This window comes from Apis laboriosa, unplaced genomic scaffold, assembly GCF_014066325.1.
Source record: "Apis laboriosa isolate Shangri-la unplaced genomic scaffold, ASM1406632v1 scaffold1_cov151, whole genome shotgun sequence".
NCBI lineage: Eukaryota > Metazoa > Arthropoda > Insecta > Hymenoptera > Apidae > Apis > Apis laboriosa.
Genome location: NW_025222279.1, coordinates 3,275,979 through 3,299,150, shown reverse-complemented (window position 1 = coordinate 3,299,150; position 23,172 = coordinate 3,275,979). Strand labels below are relative to the sequence as shown.

Below are 23,172 nucleotides of genomic sequence, written 5' to 3'. Positions count from 1 at the left end.
TATTTATTCTCGCTGACGTTTCTCTCCTACCTCAACACACAATGAAATACCTTGAAGCTTACCAAGCCAAGAGAGAAATATACATCACGGCCGATATACTGCGCTCTAGCTCGCGAATACTACATATCACGGTTAACGTACGAATCTCGGGAACACGATTGTGTATCATTTAACGTATTCTGCTCCGAGATATATATATATACACATACGAAGCTTAAAGTGATTAATGCACACTGTTAAACTACCGAACTCCGTACACTTATCTCGAATATTCGTCAATCAAAGTTTCAACAATAATTACACTTCTCCGACACGGGGAATCCATCTTGCGGCTGGGAAAAGGAATCGTGTGTAGAGGTGGTGATATTGCGAAAACGGAATTATCCCTCCGTGAAATTTCAATGTTTCGAAGCAATGGATTATTCGGAATTTTTCGCCTCGAAAATCGATGCTAAGGAAGTTTCGAGCCAGTGATTCGAATATGAATTATTAAATTTCATAAACGAAGTGAAATTCCATACAACACGTATCTTTTCAGAATTCGGAATAGATATTCTTTTGAATAACAGAACGTTTAGATTGTTATATCATTTTTATGAATTTTCTGAATAATAATATTCACTGCGCCTTCTCTGAATTTCCAAATAAAAATTTTCACGATATTCAAACATTTCAAATATTTATCGACAAATTTTCCAAATTTTCCACTAGAAAAGAATCCCCTTCCTACTTTCCCTTTCAATACAAATCTCCCAATACTCCGCCGCTTCCTTTCCAAATCTTCTTCATCCCAAAAAACCTTTCAATAAAAAAAAAGTTCGATCGTATCTCCAACAGAGAAATTTTCCTGGAAAAAGATCCATGTCTCTTAATCTCAAATTCGTTACATCCGATTGCATCGAAAGAACGTGATCGAAGATCGTGGGGAACAACGGGTGCGGTTTCGTCTACGAAACGGAGGACGGATCTCGTTAAAGTGTGGGACTGGAGATCGCGGCTCGAGGACCCGAAGAAGCATCGCAGACGTCGAATTACACCGTCCTCTCCCTCCCACCGTCCCCTCGAGCCAAAGCTGTACACGGTGTGTTATCGAGAGCGGCCCAAGCGGACCGGGAGCATCCAACGACGAGCTGTGCGCCGGCTCTCCGGCTCAATGAATGATTTCCGCGCGGCGTTGCCACGTTACGTCTGCATTCTGCACCCATTACTCCTACTGGCGTCGCGCGTTTTATCGTTTCCTGCAGTTTACTATTAAACATTGCGCAATTATGCCTCCAACGCTGACCTAACTGCCCGGACCCCGCCTGCGTCATCGTTTTAAGCCCGGAGGAATGTTGGAACGCCGTTGGAACAGCGCGAGGGAGAAGCAGAGGGACGCGTCGCGGCGTGGATGTATCGTTTGGGACTGGGAAAATTGGAAAGGGGGGAAGAAAAAAATCTGAGAGAGAAAGAGAATCGTAATAGTTGTAGGTGTTCGAAAATGTTTCGTTTCGATTGAAAATTCTGAATGAACGGATCTTCGAGAATATCAGATTTGGCGTGTGTCACATCGCTTTGAATAAATGATCATGATATGCGATGAGATATATTGATGTGTAGGATAGAAAATTAGTAGGAAAGGGATACTCTGAGATAAGAAGAAGAATCGTAAAAATTGTAGATAATCGAAAATTTTGAGTCTGGTACGAGAATTCTGATTTTAGTATATTAGATATTAATATAGACATGAGACTAGTGGAGAATTGCTAGAGAGGTGAAGAGAATCGTACATTAAAAATTACAGATATTGGAAAATATCGAGTTTGATATGAAATAGGATTCTGACGACATGTATAGGATGGAAAATTAATGGAGAATAATCTAGGGTTAGAAAGGATCGTGTCGAGTCTGATATGATATAGAATTTTAAATACATAAATTTGTTTTTCCAAGTTTAGAGTAGTGAAATGGAATTCTGATGATTTTCACACTATTATTACAGAAATGAATTTAATAGAAATATAATAGAAAAATAAAAATTTCATCAATAACATGTCAATATAATTGAATCGTATAAGTTGAAACAATTTTGCAAACACGAATCAATCATCGTCTAAATAGAATTATCAATTGCTTGAAATTATACCATGTCATCAGAATGATTCACGATTCTAACAACAACAAATTAACACACGATTCTTTCTCAATTTCGAGTTTTTAACAGTTTTTATAGATTTTCTAACAAGCTGCAAAAACAAATAAGAATAAAAGTAATTCTAAGAATCTACAACTACGAGAAATAACAAACTTGACGTAAACTTGATAATCTCTTTTATCTTGCTACAAGCAAAGATTTAAACAACTCACTTAACATACATCCTCGAAGAATCGTTACCTGTATTATTCCATTCTTTTATACATCTATTGTTACAACTATAATCATAATCTTGGAAATTATTATTCTATTCCAGAAATTTAAACTCTCGAATCTAAATGCATCGTGCAACTCCAAGTCTCATAGAGACCCAAATTTCCTTGATCTAAATTTCTTGAATCTATGAAATACATTCCACTTTAGTTAACTTATTTCATATCTAATTCTTAAATATTATCTTATGCATAATACGATTGTTCCAAAAACTTTCCTTTAAAAATTTTCACGAGCAACTATTTTCTTATTACATATCATAGAATTCTTCGTTTCGAATTCTTTTTTTTCACTGTGACAAGGTGAAGAAATATCGAATAAAGGGAGAACTCGTGATATAAGACACGCCTTCGCAGCGTTGCCGTTTAATCATTCCCTCTCCCTTAGGCCGACGATCAATCATCCACGGGTACCTAATACGCGATTCGTCATTAGCACTTAACCGTAGTTAAGCCGTTCCGGGAATTGTGCAACAGATGCGCGAGAAAACTACCGATTATCCGCGAAATGAATTCCGACATCGTGCTTCTTAATCGTACACAACGATTCAATATCTTTCGAAAATTTAAATTTTCCAGAAAGAAAAAAAATCTCGATTCTGAATCGTCTAAATAGGTAACAACGAATGATGAAATAATATTTCCGATGATCAAGAGAATGATGCGTATTTGCCACTCGAAGACGCATTAGCCATAATTCATATTGCTTATACAAAAAATAGAAGATCGAAAAGAGGAGATTGCCGTAGAAAGACACTCGGATGAAATTGATTGGCCACGACGGAAGAGCAATCCCCCAGGGAGGAAATAACCACGACACGCTGCGAACGGATAGGCCGAAATATCGATGATGAAGTCGATATCGTGCGAGTCGATCGCGGGCCATCGATTATCCGCGCTAATGAATGCGCAAACACGGATGTACGAAAGGTTAACGTTTCCTGTTCAGCGGTGGAAGTCGAGAGTGGCTGTTGTTGCGGCTATCGATCATCCACGCACCTTCGTCGATCCGAGTATTATAGGCATGATGTTTGCGGTTTTGATATATCGTAGGGGCGATTTTTCACTAACTTTAGTCAGTTTTAGAAATTCAATATACCTTTAATCCGTAATCGTATGGTAGACAGCACGAGTTCGTACTTCAAATTATAACTCCTCGTCTTTTCATTTTCATCCTATCTTATAAGAAAAAGGATTTTATTTTTTCGAGAGTTAAAGGAATTGCAAGAAGGTAGACAGAAGGAGATTAAATATCATCCGAACACAATAAAGTTTGCGGGAGAAAAATAGAAAAATAGAATAGAGATCTCCTCGAGTGCATTGAAGCATCTCGTAGGAACGATATATCAAAGAAACCCATTGTCTCGCCTAATGAAAGTTTTACATCTGTCTACTGCTACTGTATTGTAAACTATCGATAATGGAAACGTGAGAATCGATAAACCGTTTATATATATATAAAAAACACTCGAAAAATACACAGCATTTGGAAATTAATTCAAACGATTCACAATTTGGCGAACAAACACGAGCGAATGCAATTACGCGCGCATTAAGACATCCTTAATAATATCCTTGGCGATATCCTTATCCACATCCACGCACGGCCACTCGCGCATATTCAAAGCGTTATTCCAAGGAATTTAATATCTCCCGAATTAATGATTCCCCTTTCGTTCGACATTCGAAACAAAACAAACGAAAAGGAAAATACGCGCGTTAATACGACATTTTCGATGTTTGGAAACACACGAGTCACGCACGAATATAAAGGCGGTTCAGTCGCGAGGAAGACACCGAGGAGGAACGTATTAAAATCCGTGGCTGTTCCGCATGCAAATTGCTGTATGCGCGCGATGCGTCCACGATGCACGTGCAAGTAAACCGCTTAGATTTACGCGTATTCCTGCAACAACGCACCGCCGGTACACGTATAATATACGTGGCTCGAACACGATCCACAGCCGCACCGGGGCTGGTTACTTTCCAAGTAACACGTGTTGCATGATGAAATAGTAACATGAAAAGTGGTCACACGTAGCGGAAGGCGGATAACAAGATTCCTGATCAATATTCCCCGGCCGAGAAAATTTGAGAGCGGGGGTCGAACAGGGGATCACTTGTTCGAAACTGTCGATGCTCCTCCACACTGAGTGTTCCTGGAAATTACGTTTCCAAGCTTCTAATACGCCCCTCGTATTTTTCAAGTAAATAAATTCGAATGATGTATCGTGTATCTTTCGCATCGAGTTACGAAAGATGTTTTGGCGAGAAAAGTAATTATCATTCGTTTAAGGGATAATCGGTTTTTAGAAATATCCTTGAAGATGTTCAATCTGAGCGTAAAAATGTCGCGAAGAGTTTATCTTTAAATTAGAATACAGATCCTAACAGAGAGTTATTATATTAAGTAATGAGATCTCTCTCGCTAATATTCCCCCCTCGTTATCTCTCTCGCCGTTCGACCTATCTTTATTTTCCCGTTTATCTATACATATCTTAATCTGGATCCTTTCGAAGTGCATAAGAAGCGCAGTGAGAGGCGAATAATAAATTTTATCATATTCCAAACGAGTATTGATAAAAGAAAAATAAATAAATAAATACAAACCAATCTACGATCGATATCAAAAAAAAAAAAAAGCAAGCGATAATTCGTTGGTCAAATAAAAATAATTTTTCCTCTGTAAAAATCCAGCAAAAAAAGAACCAACGCATTCTTCCATTCTATCGTAATCTAAATCTCGATCAAAAAAGAGAGAGAGAGAGAGAGAGACGAAGCGAGTCGGTAAATCTGAAACAATTCAATAAACCTGTGACATTCTGCACGCATCCAGCAGAAGAATACTAATTCTCCAGGCCAGTGGAGACAAAGACTTAACCAACCACGAGCGATCAGAAGACAACGAAGAGAGGGCTAACGATCTATCAGGGCCGCGGGCGCTGAAACAAAAAGGCGGCCACGACAATGGAGGAGGCTTTTCGTGGGAGCGCGATAACAAAGCTCCCTTCGCGCGAGCGTTCCCGTTAAAAAAGGAAAGAGAGGAAGAACGTGAGGCCCAGCCACCAACCCTACGTGCACTCGCTCTCCTCTCTTTCTCTCTGCTCGCTCGAGACTCCCTGTCCCCGCCTACCTTTGTCCCTTCCTCGAGCAACGACCGCCGATCCGACGAGATAGCTGTGGAAGCTATCCCGGAAGAGGACATGAAAAGAGAGAGAGAGAGAGAGAGAGAGAGAGAGAGAGGGAAAAAGAAGAAGAAGAAAAGGGGAGAAAAGCACGTGTAGGTAGTCGGAGGGTTTGTTTACAAGCCGTGGAACTCGAGTCTGTCTCTCTTCCACGCTTGGATAATATAGGCGCCGAGATATGATGAGGTTGTAAAATTAATAGGCAGTCGAAGTAATCGTGTTTTGAGGATTGAAAGAGTTGAGTGAAGAGGAATAAGTAAAAGTGAAGATAAGAAAGTTCGTTATTGAGAAATTTTGAATATAAAAATGGTTCGATTGAAAGGATGTTTAAAAAACAAAAAAAGAAAAAAGAAAATTATCATTTATACGCGAATATAGTTAATAGAGAAAGTTGTATTTCTATATGAATAATTTCTTACATATCGTGAAACGTTTTCTTTCTGTATCTTGTTTGAAGATTTAACAATTTTTGATAGATTAGAAATAGCAAAGAACAATAAATAATATCGTTTCGATATAACAAAATTAATAATCGGATAGAAAAAAGATTCAATCTGCCTACGAATGATTAATTTATAATCCTTTCTATATCGTACTACGTATAATCGATTCACGCTCATTTCCTTTCCTCGACGTCTTCGGCCCTTTTTCCTCGCCATTCTTCTTTCTTCCTACTTTTTCCCCCCTCTCTGTAATTCTACTACTACGAGAGGCATGCTCGTTCGCGTGGAGTTCCACGATTCACGTGGAGAACGGTAATCGCGTGCAGCTGCGCTGCCTTCCCGATAAAAAGCCTCGTTCACGAGGGCCACGATGCGCGACGACAATGGAGGACGATCGTCGCCGCGGTGTAATCGAAAGTACGAGGCATGGAATCGTGGCGATCGAGCCACCTGATCGCGATCGAGAGATACTCGAGAATGGCTGGGCAGGTAGAAGGCTAGGCAGAACTTAGGAGCACCCTGGGTGCCGGCTATTGTTCCTTTGTTGAGGAGTTGGGGGATCTTGAAAAGTGGGTATCCGGGTAATGACCGATTGAACGGCTAATGGAACCAATAGATAGAACAATGTGGCTTTGAGAAATTCTGAGAACACGCCAATTGCCGTACCACTATTTCACTATTTCGAAGAAAAATTTCGAAGCAAATTGAATTTCGAAATATTGATTTTCTGAAATTTTCCTAGCAAGATATAGGTGATATTTGCGTAATTTCGGGAGAATAGATAATATCTACTTTCTTATTCTAAACATATACGGCAACAGAAGGATTAAATCTAACCAAAGCATTTATAATTCAGATGGAAACTAACGCTTCTAACTAAATTCCTAATAACTCTTAGTCTATCTTATTTAGCCTTGGATTAAGTATCGGACACAAAGTAAAAAAGGCAGCCCAAAATTTATTTCTCTAATTTAAATTATTCCCGCCATTTTGAACTAGCAAAATTATTGCAAAACTCACCAATAACGGTGTTGGCAGCGACCTCTTTCGCAGCGGCGGCAGCAGCTGCCGGTCCATGAGCCAAAAAATCGCTCAACGATAACGACGACGCGATGATCTGCCTTTTTTCCTCGAAATTTAAATAATCCAGGCTGTTGCTCCTCTGTGGTCCGGCGACGATCGTCACGGTCTTCGCCGCGTGATGATGATGATGATGATGCTGTTGGTGAAGATTGTTCTCCACCGACAGGTTACTCGGTTTTTCATTGGCCGGCTCGTTGTTGGCCGCCGGGCTTGGCACCAAATAGACGCCGCTCACGCGTATGGACATCGTCGACGGCCGATCCTTGAAACGGCCCCGCTTTTTCCGCCTCCAAGGACTGAGGATCGCAACCAGGCCCGGCAACGAAGCTACCGGCTGCTGGCCAGCTGAAACATCCTGACGACTGCCCGGTCGAGAGGTCGGCTCGCGTCGCTTGTTACTTCGAGGCAGCTCCACGGCTCGGCGTTTAGTGCGTTCACGATCGCCGAGGAAAATTTATGGGATCCACTATGCGCTTCTGGCAGCGGCTACCGTGCTCGCTGCACCCGATTATCCGTTGATTTTACGCGATTACAGTAGATTTCAATAGATAGATAACGATAGAAATTATTCGATCTTGATTGTCACTTGCACTTTTTTGTAAAAATTTCCTTCTTTCTTTCCCTTTATCTTTAATTATTGCTAGATAAAAAAAGGTATAACAGATATTCAAGATGGCAGGATTTCCGTATCACTTGATCGTTTGAAAATTTCAATGGTGTCGATGATTTGGCAAAAATTTCTCTTATTAAACGTTTTGGACGATTATGGCACTCTATGTATGAAAAATGGCCGGCACGAAGAGGGCGACTCTTGAAAGTCGGTTCGATGGTCTTTATTTATAACGGAAGGAAGAGAACGCGAGCCTTCCGCGGTTTTTTTTCTCTCGCGATGGCCACGAGACACTCCGTGGCTCCGGTCGACGCTCCACGAAATCGTCCTGCGCAATAGGAACGGGGTAAAACGTTAACTCTCTCGCTAATGGCACTGGCTGTCATGAATGGCGTGCATTGTATCGTTCGGGTGAGGCCACGCGAACGATTGTTGTGTGCTATCGTCCAACGAAACGTCTCATCGCGGTCCACCGATTTCTCTCTGTCGATTTCGATTATCGATTATTCGGTAAATGAGGATAGAATCGATATGATATTTCGATCGTGACTTTCGAATTTTATGTTTAAGATCGATCGCGATGACTGTTAATAAATTGACAATCAATTGATATGTCAATTTGCACGCACATGAACGCACGATATATGGATGAATGTATTCCATGTAAAAAAATATTTTAGTCGCGAAGAAACGAGATTATCTTACGCGTTGAAATAACGTTTCTCAGAACGGAGCGACCTAACCTAACTTCCCATCCCATTTGAAAACGCGGCGAGACGCCGAAGGTCGAGATACGATAATATTGGCGCGGAAGAAAAATATCTTACGATTATGGTGCAAATAAAACGACATTCATGGTTACGTAAAATACAATAAACGAGGCTAGTATATATACGTTATACACGAAGCTCGAGGAACGAAGCCGGCTTACACGAGTAACCTCAAACATCCGGCACGTATACCGACTGCCAAACGTAATCATACATACGGAACGGGTTACAGCGCACGCAGAAAGCATTCGGTTTTATCGGTGAAACGGAGTATAATGTCAGCGCGCAGCATGGTGGTCAAAAGTGGAGCCGGTAGAGACGTATTTCGTGGACGCACAAAGCACACATATTTCGACGTGGCGTAGGACACACGTACTTGACAATTCCAGGGCAGTGTGGATGGCTGTTTTCGGATGGCAGGATTCGATGGAGGAGTCGCGAGAGCTCCTCTCGACGTAATATCACAGCGGTGACGATTCACGGCAGGCGTCGCCACTCCTTCACGGGACACCTGTGTGCCTTCTAGCTGCAGGTGAGAGGAGAGCGAGACGGAGAGAAAGGACGCAACTATTATAAACACAGAAGCACATACTACGCGCGTACGCACAGAGGCACGTAGAAGAGAGACAGAGCGATGCAGGCACAATTGTGGAGAGGCACGATGCCACGAACTGCGGACTTAGCACGAGAGAAGAAGAAGAAGACGACGACGACGACGACGACGAGCACGATCACGACTACGACGACGAAGAAATACAACGGCGACACCGACGTCGACGGGGAAGTACGCACACGAAAGTTGACACACACGCTCTCTCGCTGTCGCGCACAAGAGAGAGAGACACAAACGCGAGAAACGTCTCGCGTTGAGATGTTCGTGAAAAAACTGACGAATTCGCGAGGACGCGGTATACACGGCAGATTGGTTGATTCGCGTGGGGACGGATTCGCGACGGAATTAATTACCACTGCACCGATGTAACATGTAAAAACCAAACGGAGACCAGATGAACGGGCAACAACGACGACGACAACCGCGCCACGAAACACACACCGAGCGAGGCTCGCGAACACTGAGGGCGGCCATGCGACCATGGCGCCGCCACACGACGCCGATAGGTATCACCGACCACGAGACAACGCTGCGCCAGTCGAGAATGGGGGAAAGTGAAGCTACTATACTGCCTTCGTCGTAATTTTTCATTAATGAATTTACGAAGGGCCTCGAACCGGCTGTTGCAACAGGATGGTCCATGGTTGCACAACTATAGGGTGGAATAAATTGTTCCCCTGCTGGAGGAATATTCAATTTAATTTATTTTATCAACTTCCTGGTTGCAAACTATTAAGCGTGAAATAAAATGGGTAAAATAAAATAATTACAGGTATTTAATTAATGCCTTCTAGGTTTTATAATAAATAGTATAATAAATAGTATAGGAAGGCGAAATAACTTGAATCATTTTATGAAATGATTTAGAAAATTTATTATAGGAAATAAAAGTCAGTTGAAAACTTTATTAAACAAGTTGCATTTAGATTAGATTAGATAGATTTCTTTATTTACAAACTTTTCTTTACAAACTTCCGGCGAAATCAAATTCATTTTCACGTAATCTTAAAAGCTGGAGATTTATTTAGACGCATCCAATTATTCCACTTGTTAATGGAATTTCGATGCAAGAATTAATTAAGAATCCCGGCAAATAATTAGAGAAACAGCGACGGTTCCCCCTATCCTTGGAACCTTCTTCCAACTAAACTTTGGAGAATATTAAAATTCCCCATTCTTTCGCAAATAGACAAAGAAACAAAACGAACACGGGCAAAAAATTTAAACGTTGTACAGGAAAATTTTCACACCAGTTAGATCCAACACAGATACAGATCGACGGAAGCACGGAGGCGCGAACGTTCGAATTGGAAGTCGGTGGATGTAGCATGACGCGGTCCACGTGGTATTTCCGAGGCGTCTAGACTCCCTAATTTAAACCGACTCGCGAATCTACCATCGTTTCGGCCCCGTCTAGCCGCTGTCACAACGGAAGACTGAAATATGAGAAACGCACAACCCTCTCCCCGGTATATGGTTAAGCGAATTTCTTTTCTCTGCTCGCGTGCAAATCGTCTCTCGTCTCTTGGGGAAACAAAGGAGAGGAGGAAGGGGGGGGGGGAGGGCCAGCTGTTGGCACGTTTCGAGAGAAATCTCCGCCCTCCGTGCGACGGAACGGCTGCCACATAGTGAAATTCGAATTTAATTCGGAAAATAGAACGATGTTTGCTAACACCACCGCTCATCTTTTACTCGCTCGATCGCGGCGTTTAACCAACCACGCGCGCGTCTCAAAGCTACAGGATGATTCAAACTGGATTAAAAAGAATTATCGCGGCAGTTTTAATACACAAATTATCTATCGATGCGAAAAGGTTTACATTGCTTGCTTCGTCATCCATTGAATCATGATAACAAATTATCGAGGAAGATTGTATTTGTGTTGACGCGCGGATGTTACAAACTGTGAACCAATCGCCGAGGTATTCGAGCGGCGACGTTGCTCTCAAGTCGACGGGGCGAGAGAATCACCCTGTATAGTCGAAACTACGGCCAAGAGATGCGATTATTGGCACTCGCCCAGTGTCCGTCGTCTGTTCTCCAGCCGTTCCTCTCGCGTCCAAATGTGGCCTCGACACGGGTCCGTTGCAACGCGTAATTGTGTCCGTACGAACGTAGGGACAACTGTTTTAAATAATCTTCACTCGATATACTCACGTGTGCCGTAATCTCGAGTAAGTCACGGAAAGGCTGCGTTACGACTCAGTTCAATGGTCAAAGTAACCACTTCCGTTGATCGGTCAGTCGGTAATATTAAAGTCAGGTATAGACCCAGCCGATCCATCCGATCGATGCGAATTAAGGTCAATCCGTTGAGAAGAAGCAGAAGGCTGAGTTTCTATTTAGATATTATATTTATATATGTATATAATTTCACCAATATGTAAGATCAGTCAGAGTTTGGTGATGTAATTAGATATAAATTAAAATTTAGTTTATTATTTGTATCAAACTTGAAGGTTAAGGTTGTGATCTATCTTCTATTATAAAATGACGATCAATGAATTGACGTCAATCATCGATATCATTATTTGGATAATTCCTGTTATCAGAGAATTATCAAAGCAAACACGAGTCGTAACTACGAAAACGAACTTAATTTTTACAAAAGAAAAGATAAAGATTTATTTAAAGATTTATATTGGATCAGATATATTAAAAATCAAATTCACCAAAAAAGCGATATTGCATGGATGAACGATATACTTTCGCTATATGTTCTCGAATTGGTACGAAGCCTGCTCTCTGGCGGATCTATAATTATTCAGTATGTTACGAACGATTCCAGGAACGGTTCTCGGCCGTTTGGTCGAATGCCGCCCACTTAACAGTATTATTAATTGCAATAAGGAACGAGCATCCTCGCCGAGTCGAATTACCAGACAATTCACAATTAAGAGGCGGAGACGTATAATTAAGGCAAAGTGACGGCGCATCTACGATAAACCCCGAGCGGCCAGCTAGCGTTCAACTTGCGTTTCCTCGTGCTTCCATCGTAGTTTCCTAAATGCAACGAGCAACCGAAAGCAAGCGGCCAAGCGAGACGCGAATAAATTTTCCGCAAATGGCAGGGGCCGAGGGAAAAATCGTTTTCCGTGAATCGCATTCGCGAAACAACACGACCAGCTCCCCGTGGCTCGTGTGCGAACACCTTCCACGCGTTGTTGTGCACCGGCCAGAATGACACATTGGAATTTGTTCGACGATCGTGCGCGCCAGAGACGTAACTCTGACCGACTCTGCATTCCCATTCCGCTACGTTTCGATGCGACGCGTCGTGTGCATCACGCGTATCCAGTGACACGCGAACTCCGACGCTCTCCATCATCGGTTATTTATAGCGAGCTGTTAATCGTAAGTGGAATATGTGACGATCTGACGTTCTATACATCGCGTGTGATGATAATTATGGGAAAAGATTGGAATAAAAATTTAACGAAAATGATTTCATGGGTTGCGATTCAAATGAAAATTTTACAAATTTCGTTGAACGTGAAGTTTTGAATATTTTTTTGAAAGAAATTGATTTTTGCAATGAAAAAAAAAAAAAATATACGGCACTCTTAGATTGGTAAATTCTACAGAAATCGAATACCAAGTGGATGGTGCCGTTGGAGTTTAATATCCCTTTGCGTTGAACCACTTATTTTCTTGGAATGTAGAAAAAGCGGTGTGTGTATAAACAAAGGGTATGATAAACAAATTAAAAGAATTCGAGATAGAATTATAATTTTACTACGTATTTATACAAGAGAAATAAGAAGAGGATTAAAGAAAAACAGAAAAACAGAAGTGGAAATATTTGTTTGTAAATGGATAAAGGTAGCGAAATATAATGGTGGTCGGTCGGTCACCCATCCTTCTCAGTGTACGCCGCAATAGGCACTGCACACGAGAAAGCGAAGGAGTGAGAACTTAGCACCACAACCAAGCAGTGCTAATACGTAAACGATGTTATATTTCTTTTACATACATATTTTATAAAATATATTTTAGGAATAATTTATTATTCCATAAGAATTATAAAGTTATCAGGTTTCACTTTTTCATTCTGCAAATTTCTTTCTCTGCATTCCTATTCTAAGATTCTATAATTAAATCTTTGTTTGCTAATGTGAGAAAAAAATTATGTTCAATTCGTAACTCCATATTTTGATTTGAAAATTTAATAATCGTTATGTAGTTTAATTTCGATGCATAAAAATAACTTTTAAATTACACAATTTTAATTTTAATGCCTTGTAAAAGATTTATATCTACGGAATTTCAGGAATTATGTTTATCAGCTATCAAAAAAGGTATTTCGTTTCAAAGATTTCACTCATTAAATCTGATTTACGGTTTCTATTCAAACAAGTTAAAATTGAACGTTAAAATTATCTACATTATTTTTTTCCCCTCCGATGAATACCTGATAATATTGCTTACAAAATTCGTACCCCATAATTTACCATCGATTCCAAAAATGTATAACAATAACCTTTGAACAAATTGCTCGAAAGTTGAAGGTGCATTGAAACGTAACTGTTCACCGTGAAACTACAAAGCCTGTGTAACGGGCCGATATAATTGATCTAGACGCATTATAACATGAGCACGGTATCGACGTAAGGATCTGCGATCAAGGTGAACTGAAACACGGTTATCGCGAGATGGAACGATAACAAAAGTCTGCGTGACTGTGTCCGCCGGATCGTTGGCCAACCGACTGGATAAGACGTTGTTCGACGAGATAATGGCAGGAAATTAATGGCAGCTAAGGGGGATGGGAACGACGGACGGTGTAATGAAGAGATTGCTTTCCTTATTACCGTGTAAATTCATCCTACTTTGCCGCTTTAACGGGGACGCGTTAGAGAAAGAAAAGGAAAGTGAAGCTTCGCGTGAAATTTTATATCAATTAAAATTAATCTCTTCGTTTCGAGAATATCTAAATATTCCTAAATATTTCTCATTCCTTTTATTCAATTGGAAATTGCTATTTTAAAAAGTAACAAGATTAGAGTTATTGAGAACAATATTCAATGCGAAGTTCATCTTACGTTTTTTTTTTTATTCACATTACAAATATTTTATTTGATATAATACTTTATTAATAACACTTTAATCGAATAAATTATCTCTATAAAATATTCTTCGTTTCGAGAATTTCTCTATTCCTAAATATCGTTTCTAAATTGATAGTTTGTAGAAATTTCTGTTTTAAAATTTAAATTAAATTATCGATAACAATTTTTAGTGCGAGGTATCTAATCTCTACGTTCTTATTCGCGTTACAAAAGGTTTTATTTAAAATAATACTTTATCAATATTTCATAGATATAGGAAGTAAACACCTTAATACAAATCGGATAAATTCCCTCTATAAAAGGATCGCGTCTCGCATAAAATTATTTCAACAATTAAAAACGGAACGACCATGTAGCCACGACAAATACCAGCATTTAAAACGCATACGGAAAATGGTTTAAGGGTTCACGCGTTTAATCGCGTATTTAATAAGCTCGTATCTGAAAATTAAATTTCCTCCTTTTTCGCTCGTTACCGCCGTTTGCTCGACAATGGGACGGGGGGGTGGGAAAAATTTAATCCCTTTATCGTGTTGATATAATACGAGCGAGTCGGTAATCTCGATACAATACCCCCGCGCAATTGTACAATCTCGAGGAGAGAAAGACGATGGAACATTAACAAGGAATAAAAGTATTCGAAATGTACCGTCTGATAACCGCAGACGATAACTTCATAATCGAAAATGGCGATCTCCCTTTGGATTAATCTAATGGAATAAATTACTCCAAGTACGAGAAACGCGCCTCTTTCCCTTCTTTCGTCCGGAGAAACCCTCGAATCTCATTACCCTCTGCTTTCTCGCAACTTCGTTAACGAACAACTCGTTGAACTTGAATTCTTTCTTTTCTTTCTTGCGTATTTTCTTTTTTTTCTTTTTCGTTCTCTCTTTTCTTTCTCTCTTTCTCTCTCTCGAAACTTCATTTCGCCAACGAATCTTTGATTCGAAGGATCAAAGAGAATTTTAAATTTCGTCCCCGAGATCGGCAATCGTTTGAAGCTGTTTTTCCGCAGATAACGCACGATCGTGCCCTTGATAGCTCTTTAAATCATATTTCAGATAGATTACCAGGTAAAAGCTCGTCTTGCAAAAAGCGTAAAGGCGGATCAGGATTTACGAGAGGTGTGTCCTCGAGAAACAAAGCCACTCTCTCTCTCTCTCTCTCTCTTTTTTTCTTTCTTTTAATAGACTCTCGACAGATTATTACGAGGGACGATGTTAATATCGCAAAGACTTCAAGTTTCTCACGTAGAATGTAAACCCACGTTCGTTTTGATGACACGAACACTTTTGTGATTCATCATATTGAAGCGATATTTGAGAGATAGAGAGAGAAAGGTGTTACGATCATGATTGATTTTTTTTTCTTTTTTGATTTATGAAATATCGATAGCTACGAGAGAAAATATATAATGTTTGTACAATATTGCTTTGATAATGTTGTCACAAAATTGATTTTGTCGTGTGCGAAAGATTACGTGAAAATAGATTAAAATATAAATATATACAGGGAATAACGTAGGAGGAATGTTGACTTCAATATTTTAAAATAGTTATATCTTGAGATTATTCCACGAGATGTTAATAACAATTGGAACAATTTAATGGTGACGTTTGTAATATCTGTTTGTATTTAAACGGTTGAAGGTGCCAAGAAGCGTTCACCGATCTCTCTTGGCAATAAATCAATGTCATGATAAGTTTCTACAATAGATGTCACCCCTAAGTTCCTCTTTCTCAATAACGTGGAGAAGTTGTGACATATTCCAAAGATCATAATGTCCTATTTAGACGGATGTCAAAACGTGACTAAAAGGGTATTCCATTGTTTTGCAGATCGAGGATTTATGAGGGAACTACTGTGATTTATACTGGCTTTATTAGCCACGATATATAAAACTTACTTTATATACACGATTGGCGGAAAAAAATTCGAGACGATGAAATAAAGAATAAAAATCCATCTCATCCGTCTTATCAATACCAACTTTTCAACTTTTCGAATCGCAATTTTAACAATATCGTCGAAAACTTTGCGATCTTCCACTGCAACTATTTTCACTTCTCGTCCTCCTTGAAATCTTTATGATTCCCTCCATTATAAGATTCTTCAAACAACACCTTTACCTTCGAAATTCCATAAAATTTCCATAATTGTTACAAGACGCTGAAAACAGAGATTTTCCACAATTTCAAATCGCACAACATCGTGAAATGTTTCTTCCAATCTTCCTCGAGAAATCGTTATACGACGATATCCACCAAATAATTATCATTGCAGCCTCTTCCAATTATCCCATCGAAACGATCGTGCTTCGAAAACACGACGAAGAATTCTTCCTAAGCAATTTCATCTCTTTGCAATTAGAAAGCGAAGAGAGACGGCCGTTTCGTTGACACGGCTTTTGTCTTCGACCGATTATATACCGGTTCCCTTTAGGGAGAAAGGATCGAGGAAGATGGATCCTCGTCGAATTGCATCGGTTTTCTATCGCGCCCGATGGACCTCGCCGCAAGGACGACCGCAAGGAAATTCCTCGAATGACAGCCCTGCCACCCTCGGAATGCCTTCCTCCTCGTTCCTCCGCCAAGAGTAATATAACGGGGAGGGCGAAATCGGGACACTGGGTCTTGAGGTGACTTCGATTCGTTGGTTGCGCGTCTCGAAGAGAGATTGAAATTGGGCTGTCTTGCAGTTTCGTTCGGCGAATCGCGGGCAAGGTCGCCTCTGCTCAATCGTGATCGGTATTTCTATCACGATTTTTCGAATCGTTTCGAGTAATTCGAACCGAATATCGAGTCGATATTTTTCTGAAATTTATTGAATTTTATTAATAAGTTCTCTATTAGATGTCACGTTCTATGTTCTTTGTTCGTTTTATTTAATTTTGAAGTTTTGTTGTGTTGTGTTTGAAGATGATTATATATATATATATATTTAAAGAAGTGAGTGATCGTGTTATGTAAAATTGATTGTAATCAAAGTGATTCTTCGAGAAGAAAGTCGAGGAAATGACAAATCGAAGGAATTTTTTAAATATTCCCTTTAATTACATTACATTCTTCGATAAACATCCAAACAATTATCGATTCCCCATCGAAGGTTAATTTAATCTTATTCGATCAATTAGAGGAATTACTTGAGTGAATTTGCACCGATGCATACCGATCATAGTACACGAACGAGAAATCTGAAAGAAACAAGCAACAAGACTCGAGATTTCCTTTTACCAATTTTCCTAACAGCGAAGAGAGATAGAGAGACATAGAAAGAGAGAGGATGCTATTTCCTCGAAACACCGAAATATTCCCGGACTTTGCGATTCCAGCGAAACGCAACGAAACGAATGCAAAGCGTTTCCCGATGGAACGTCTTCGCGCGGATATCTGGAACTTTCCAAGGGGGCAGGCGGCCGTCTGTCGAGCAAATTGCGTGAAAGGATTAGTTTGCTAACCGCCACCGACCATCGAGATAGTTTCGAGAGGAGGCGCTGCGGTGGAGAAGCCGTCGCGAGAATTTCTCCTCCGTTTCCCTTCGATTATCGCGCGATTAAACGCGAAATATCATCTTCCTTTTCCTTTTTTTCCCCCAACAAAACACCGAAGCTGACCCGAATCAGCGAATCTCTCCATTTCCCCTCTAGAGAAAAGTGAGAGAAGAAGAAGCATAAAGCGTGTTCCGGGAAATGGCATCGCCAATTTCTTGTCTCCGTTTCGTGAAATCGATAGCGCGGTTGTATCGATAATAGGAGTAAGAGGCTACTGTAAAGTAGCTTAAGAAAGAAAAAAAAAAAAGAATTCGATCGATGTTTCTTTCCCTCGATAAAAATTTCTCCTCGAATCGGCTTTTCACCGATTTTCATATCGACTGATTAGGGACGAGATATAAAGAGAAATTTATCGACATTCTATTATAAGATGGAGCGAAGATCGTTTTCTAATAATATATATTTCGTATCATTGGTCGATTGACGGATCGAAAAAATAAAATCTCTCGTATATTACACACGACACCGAGCAAGACGCTCAAAAGAACGCAACAAGGATTTCTTCTTTCGATTCAAAAAAAATTTTTCCACAAGACAAGCGACCCTGTGACGCCAAATTTCCATAATCATTGTCAAAGTGATTTTGCTCGCGAACAAATTAAACGATTCGTAAGATCGTGGTCGGTGAAATTATAAGCGGACACAGGGTTTCGCAATGATTCGCAATATCAGGCAGGAAACGTGCACTCGAATGTTTTTACCAGGCATCACTCGACCGTAGGGGCAACGAACGCCGAGTAGTTTCTATTAGAACGTATATACACCTTCTCCCGATCCCGAGATACCCGTTTCGCGAGGTCGTGCCTGAATAATTAAAGAACGAAATGTGAACCTGCTCACAGCCCTCAACCGCGACTCCTTCCTCTTCTTCTTCTTCCTCCTCTTCTTCTTCTTCTTCTTCTTCTTCTCTCGCGACGAAGGTAACAGCTAAAAGACGGAGCTCGTATCATCGTTTGATAGCTATAATTGATCCTCACTTCGAAGATCAAAGCGATCGACAATAACGGTCGAAATTAAAAAAATTCTAATTATAATATACCTCTTGCCCTATAATTGTTCGATTAAGTAAACGCGCTTTGTTCGTTCGTAGATTTTTGGGAAAATCATCACACTCGATCAGATGTTCTATCGGCGTGAACGGAAATTATGATAGACGGAGGCGTTACAGGAATCGATTTGGATGAAATTTTATGGAAAGAAATTTGATTATGGAAAGAGATTTGGATGAATACTCGAGTATCGAGAAAAGTATTTCGTTGTTTCGAAATTGTAATTGAAAGATAAAAGATGAAACAGATCACGAAGAAAAAAGAAGGAAGAATGAAAATTCGAAAATTGAAATGAGGACGAACCACGAGAGAGAGAGAGAGAGAGAGAGAGATGGAGGAATCACAACAGAGCGTAACGACGTAATTTGCGTATAACAGCAATCGCGAAATTTCTCTGGCTGGTGCAACTGTCGATTGCGACAGAGTGACCATAGAGAAGGTTACGAGTGCATAACGATCGAGTGGAATGCGACACAAGAAGCGCGCGCGGCACCGCGCGTTATGTGGCAACCGGTTTGAAATAACTCGCGCAACTCTAGGTCGGTCTAAAATAAAGAAAGCACGAGGTTTCGCTTTGCATGTCAATGAAACGGCGCGGTTGTTCCCGCGGAACGGCAACGAGATAAATTACATCGTTGTAAGAGAACATCAAACGTGATGCAGGGGGTGAGTTAATAATAAAAGGAAAGCAGCGACAGTTAGGGGGGGAATATTACGCGATCCGTTCCGTAATCATTCCGTTTCTCCGCTTATCGTGCTTATCGCCTATTCAACGAACTTCCATGAAACTTCCATGATCAATTAATTAATTAACGACGTATCGATCCGTTATTAACGGTTGCGAAAACGTTTCGCGATTCTTCGATGGAATTTGGAAACTCTTCGAAATTTTGACGTATTCGCGATATATTTTTACTCTTTATTATTTATCTTTATTATATTATATATATTTACTATATTTTACTATTTTATCTCGATGAGTAATTTTCCTTGATTAATTAATTAATTAACGATGTATCGATCCGTTATCGATCCGTTAGTTGTGAAAATGTTTCGCGATTCTTCGCTGGAATTTGAAAACTTTTCGAAATTTTGACGATATTCGCGATATATTTTTACATATCTGGACGAGTAATTTTTCTTGATTAATTAATTAATTAACGACGTATCGATCCGTTATCGATCCGTTAATAGTTGTGAAAATGTTTCGCGATTCTTCGATTGAATTTGGAAACTGTTCGAAATTTTAATGATATTTGCGATATATTTTTACATATCTCGATGAGTAATTTTTCTTGATTAATTAATTAATTATCGACGTATAGATCCGTTATCGATCCGTTATTAACAGTTGTGAAAATGTTTCGCGATTCTTCGATGGAATTTGGAAACTGTTCGAAATTCGCGATATATTTTCACATATTTGAACGTAATAATTTTTCTTCCATTTGTATCGCATGTGTAATTTCAATTCCGTACGTTTAAATAAATGTCACCTCGATCGATATCGAACCATGCTTCAAATTGCCTTCGTATCGAATTGTACGTAGTATCAAACTACGCCAATTTCTTTCACGCGCGATAAAAGTATTCGATTAAAAATAAAAACTGGAGAGAAGAACGTCCAATTATCCTCTCGCTTCTACCACGAATCGATCAAAGTTTTTGCTCACGAGAGAGAGAGAGAGAGGGAAACGGCGTGCAGCCGTCTTGCGATTTGCAATTTTCAAACACTTTTCAAACGCCGCCTCGAACGCGCCACCCTCCTATCGTACAATCGTTACGATAAATGCCCCGTAATTAATAGTTTCGCTTGAAGCGGTAATGGAAGAATGAGAAGCCGAAGAGAAGGAGAGGCCGAAGTAAAACGCTATTTCGAGGGTGTAAGAGTGCGTAAGTAAGAGAGGACGATGTATACGATCGATATTCATATCGTTGCGATCTCGTAGATAATTAATAGTCGCGTAACTTCAACGTCTAACTGCACCCCTGCTCCCATGATGGATTGCACCATTCGTCCCGAAAACAAGGATTTTCTTTCTCGCGCGATTTTATCCAAACATGTCCACGTGAACACATTTAAAAGTATTTTTCGATGAATTTTCCTTCGTCGATTCAATGACGGTATTCAATGACGAATAATTCGCGTCCTTCGAAATAATCGGAAGAGAAGTGATCGAGAAAATATCTTTCTTTATTTTTCATCTTAGAAAGGAAAGATATTCACAATACCGATATGATATTCTTTTACAGAGGATAAAGAATTTCAATACTCGAATTTAAGTTTCTCGATAATTTCCCGATAAATTCGAACGAAAGTTCGATATCGCTAGAACGATCGGCAAAATCGATTATCGAAGGTGCGCTATGAATCAATTCCATCTCATAGAGGCTATTTACGGCAGAGAGATGGATTTTTCTTTTTTTAAATTGCTCCCTTCTCCCGTCGCTCGCTCTTGTTTTAGCGCGAAAGAGAGGGGGAAGAGAAGAAAAGAAAAAAAAAAAAAGAAGAAGTTTCTCGAAAGGAGAGCGAAATTATCGGTGGATGGAAAGCGAGGATCGTTTACGCACGATTTCACGGTAATGCCCCCGTTCGATGAGCGATAACATTGGATAAATCCGAGAGGATGGCGCTAGCTTTAAGTCATCGGCATCAATAATCGGTTCAACGAGGAGGCCGATAATAAATTTCATGGTTCTTAGAGACGACGGGGGACGACACGCTCGTGGTTACACGCTCTGTTTTTCATCACGGTGAAACCGGTCGCGGTTTTTCGAGCCTGGAAACATCAACGAGCATCCCACAAATTCTAGAATTATACGTTGCATAAAATATTATATGGAATAATATTCTTTCTTCGTGGAAAAAGGATCAAGAATTAATAAAAGTCTCTTCCGAACAGTTCCGAATATTTTCGTCGAAAGGGAACAAACCCTTTTTTCTTCCCTTCCTTCCTTTGCAGAGAAAGGGAAACGTATCCAGAACGTTTCGCCGGTCGTAATACAAAGGGCAGAAGGAAACAAAAACGATAGAAAATAAGGAGAAACAGGCGAGACCAATCTTGCCATTTCCGGCAGGGGGTGAGAGCCGACCTGTTATTGAAATAGTTTCGTCGACGGTATTACCCCCCCCCCCGCTACTCGTGCCCTACTCGAACCTGTTTCCCTTCTCTCGTAAAATAAATATTGGCGAATAGGAGGTCGAAGAACGTCCATTGCCGAGGCCGTCGAACGCAATCAGTTCGCCCATTTTCCTCCCCGCGAAACTTTTTCAAAAAAATGAATCGTTCATGAATCAACATTTGAATCACTATCTTGCAATTCGTCATTCTTCAATTATTATTCGACCAATTTTCCAACGTGTTTTCCCATTTTTCGTGGAAAAATTGGATCACGATGATGATCCTCCTCAACGAAGATTCGAATCTTCGCGGTATGCTGTCTGGAACGGCGGGCAAATTTAAATTTCAAAACGAGGAGGACGGGGGGCGATCGAAGGGGGAAGGGAGGAGATTTTAAAATGGAGATCGAACGTTAAATATAGAAGGATACGATACGTACGGAGAGCCGATGATTTTCTTTCGGCAAGAAGATCGATGCAATATCGTAATTATCCGTGGCACGGATATAGGGATATAGGGATATTCGATTATGCGCGTATATAAACCCCGTGGCTGACAGCTAATGTCAATGATAAACGATTCCGCCCTTGGCCGCCGATATCGACATCGGCTAAAAATATATTTAGAGACGGTGAGGATCGATCTCGCGCGTTTATCGGGGGGAGGGGGGGAAGTATGATGATGATCCGTTGAAACTTGGTAAAAATAAAGATGCTTAGAGATTGAAAATAAAGGCATGAGGGTGCGTGTCTTCGATATTACTTTTAAAAGCGTGGACTGTGTAAATAGTAGCGATAGAACGCATAGGAATTTTCTTTCTTCCGATTATTCCTCGGCTCTTTTCGTCCCCTTTCGTATAAACGAACGAATATGCAATAGCACGATGGCGTTATTTTACCTCGTCGTAAAGCGTATTATATAAAGTATATTTCTTCGTTTAATTTATAAAAAAATACGAATGAATTATCGTGATCTTAAAAATCGTAAAAAAAATTTAGGTGTTATCGTTTGTATTTGCTCATAAAAAAAAAAAAAAAACCATAAAAAATAATTTTGCACGCGTGAAAAACGTAGTTCACATGGAATGGAATAAGAAAAGAAATAAGAAGAAAAGAAATAATAGAAGAGGATCGTAGAGGGGCGGAAAAATCCATCCACGCCCCCCTTCCTTTCCTCCGACTTTCAACTTTTCCATCGGCGATACTTGCACTCCTGTACAACCCACACCGAATCTTGGCAAACACTTTGCACGTATTTTTCACGACCCCTTC

At 40.1% G+C, this 23,172-nt stretch overlaps 1 protein-coding gene across 7 annotated transcripts in view; it reads right to left on the bottom strand.

The window, feature by feature from the left end:
- Positions 1 to 23,172, bottom strand: part of LOC122712415 (phosphatase and actin regulator 4B) — a 331,216-nt gene that overhangs the window by 266,282 nt on the left and 41,762 nt on the right. The window contains exons 1-2 of one of the 7 annotated variants that reach the window (XM_043932083.1): positions 8,875 to 9,807; positions 7,056 to 8,056 (exon numbers count right to left, since the gene is read on the bottom strand). The exons of 3 other annotated variants lie outside the window; for them this stretch is intronic. In XM_043932083.1, coding sequence (XP_043788018.1) covers positions 7,056 to 7,365 — 310 coding nt within the window. In that variant the 5' untranslated portion in view covers positions 7,366 to 8,056; positions 8,875 to 9,807. Of the gene's footprint in view, positions 1 to 7,055; positions 8,057 to 8,874; positions 9,808 to 23,172 lie in introns of those variants that run through there. 3 more of the 7 variants (XM_043932081.1, XM_043932085.1, XM_043932082.1) reach the window with 3 other exon arrangements.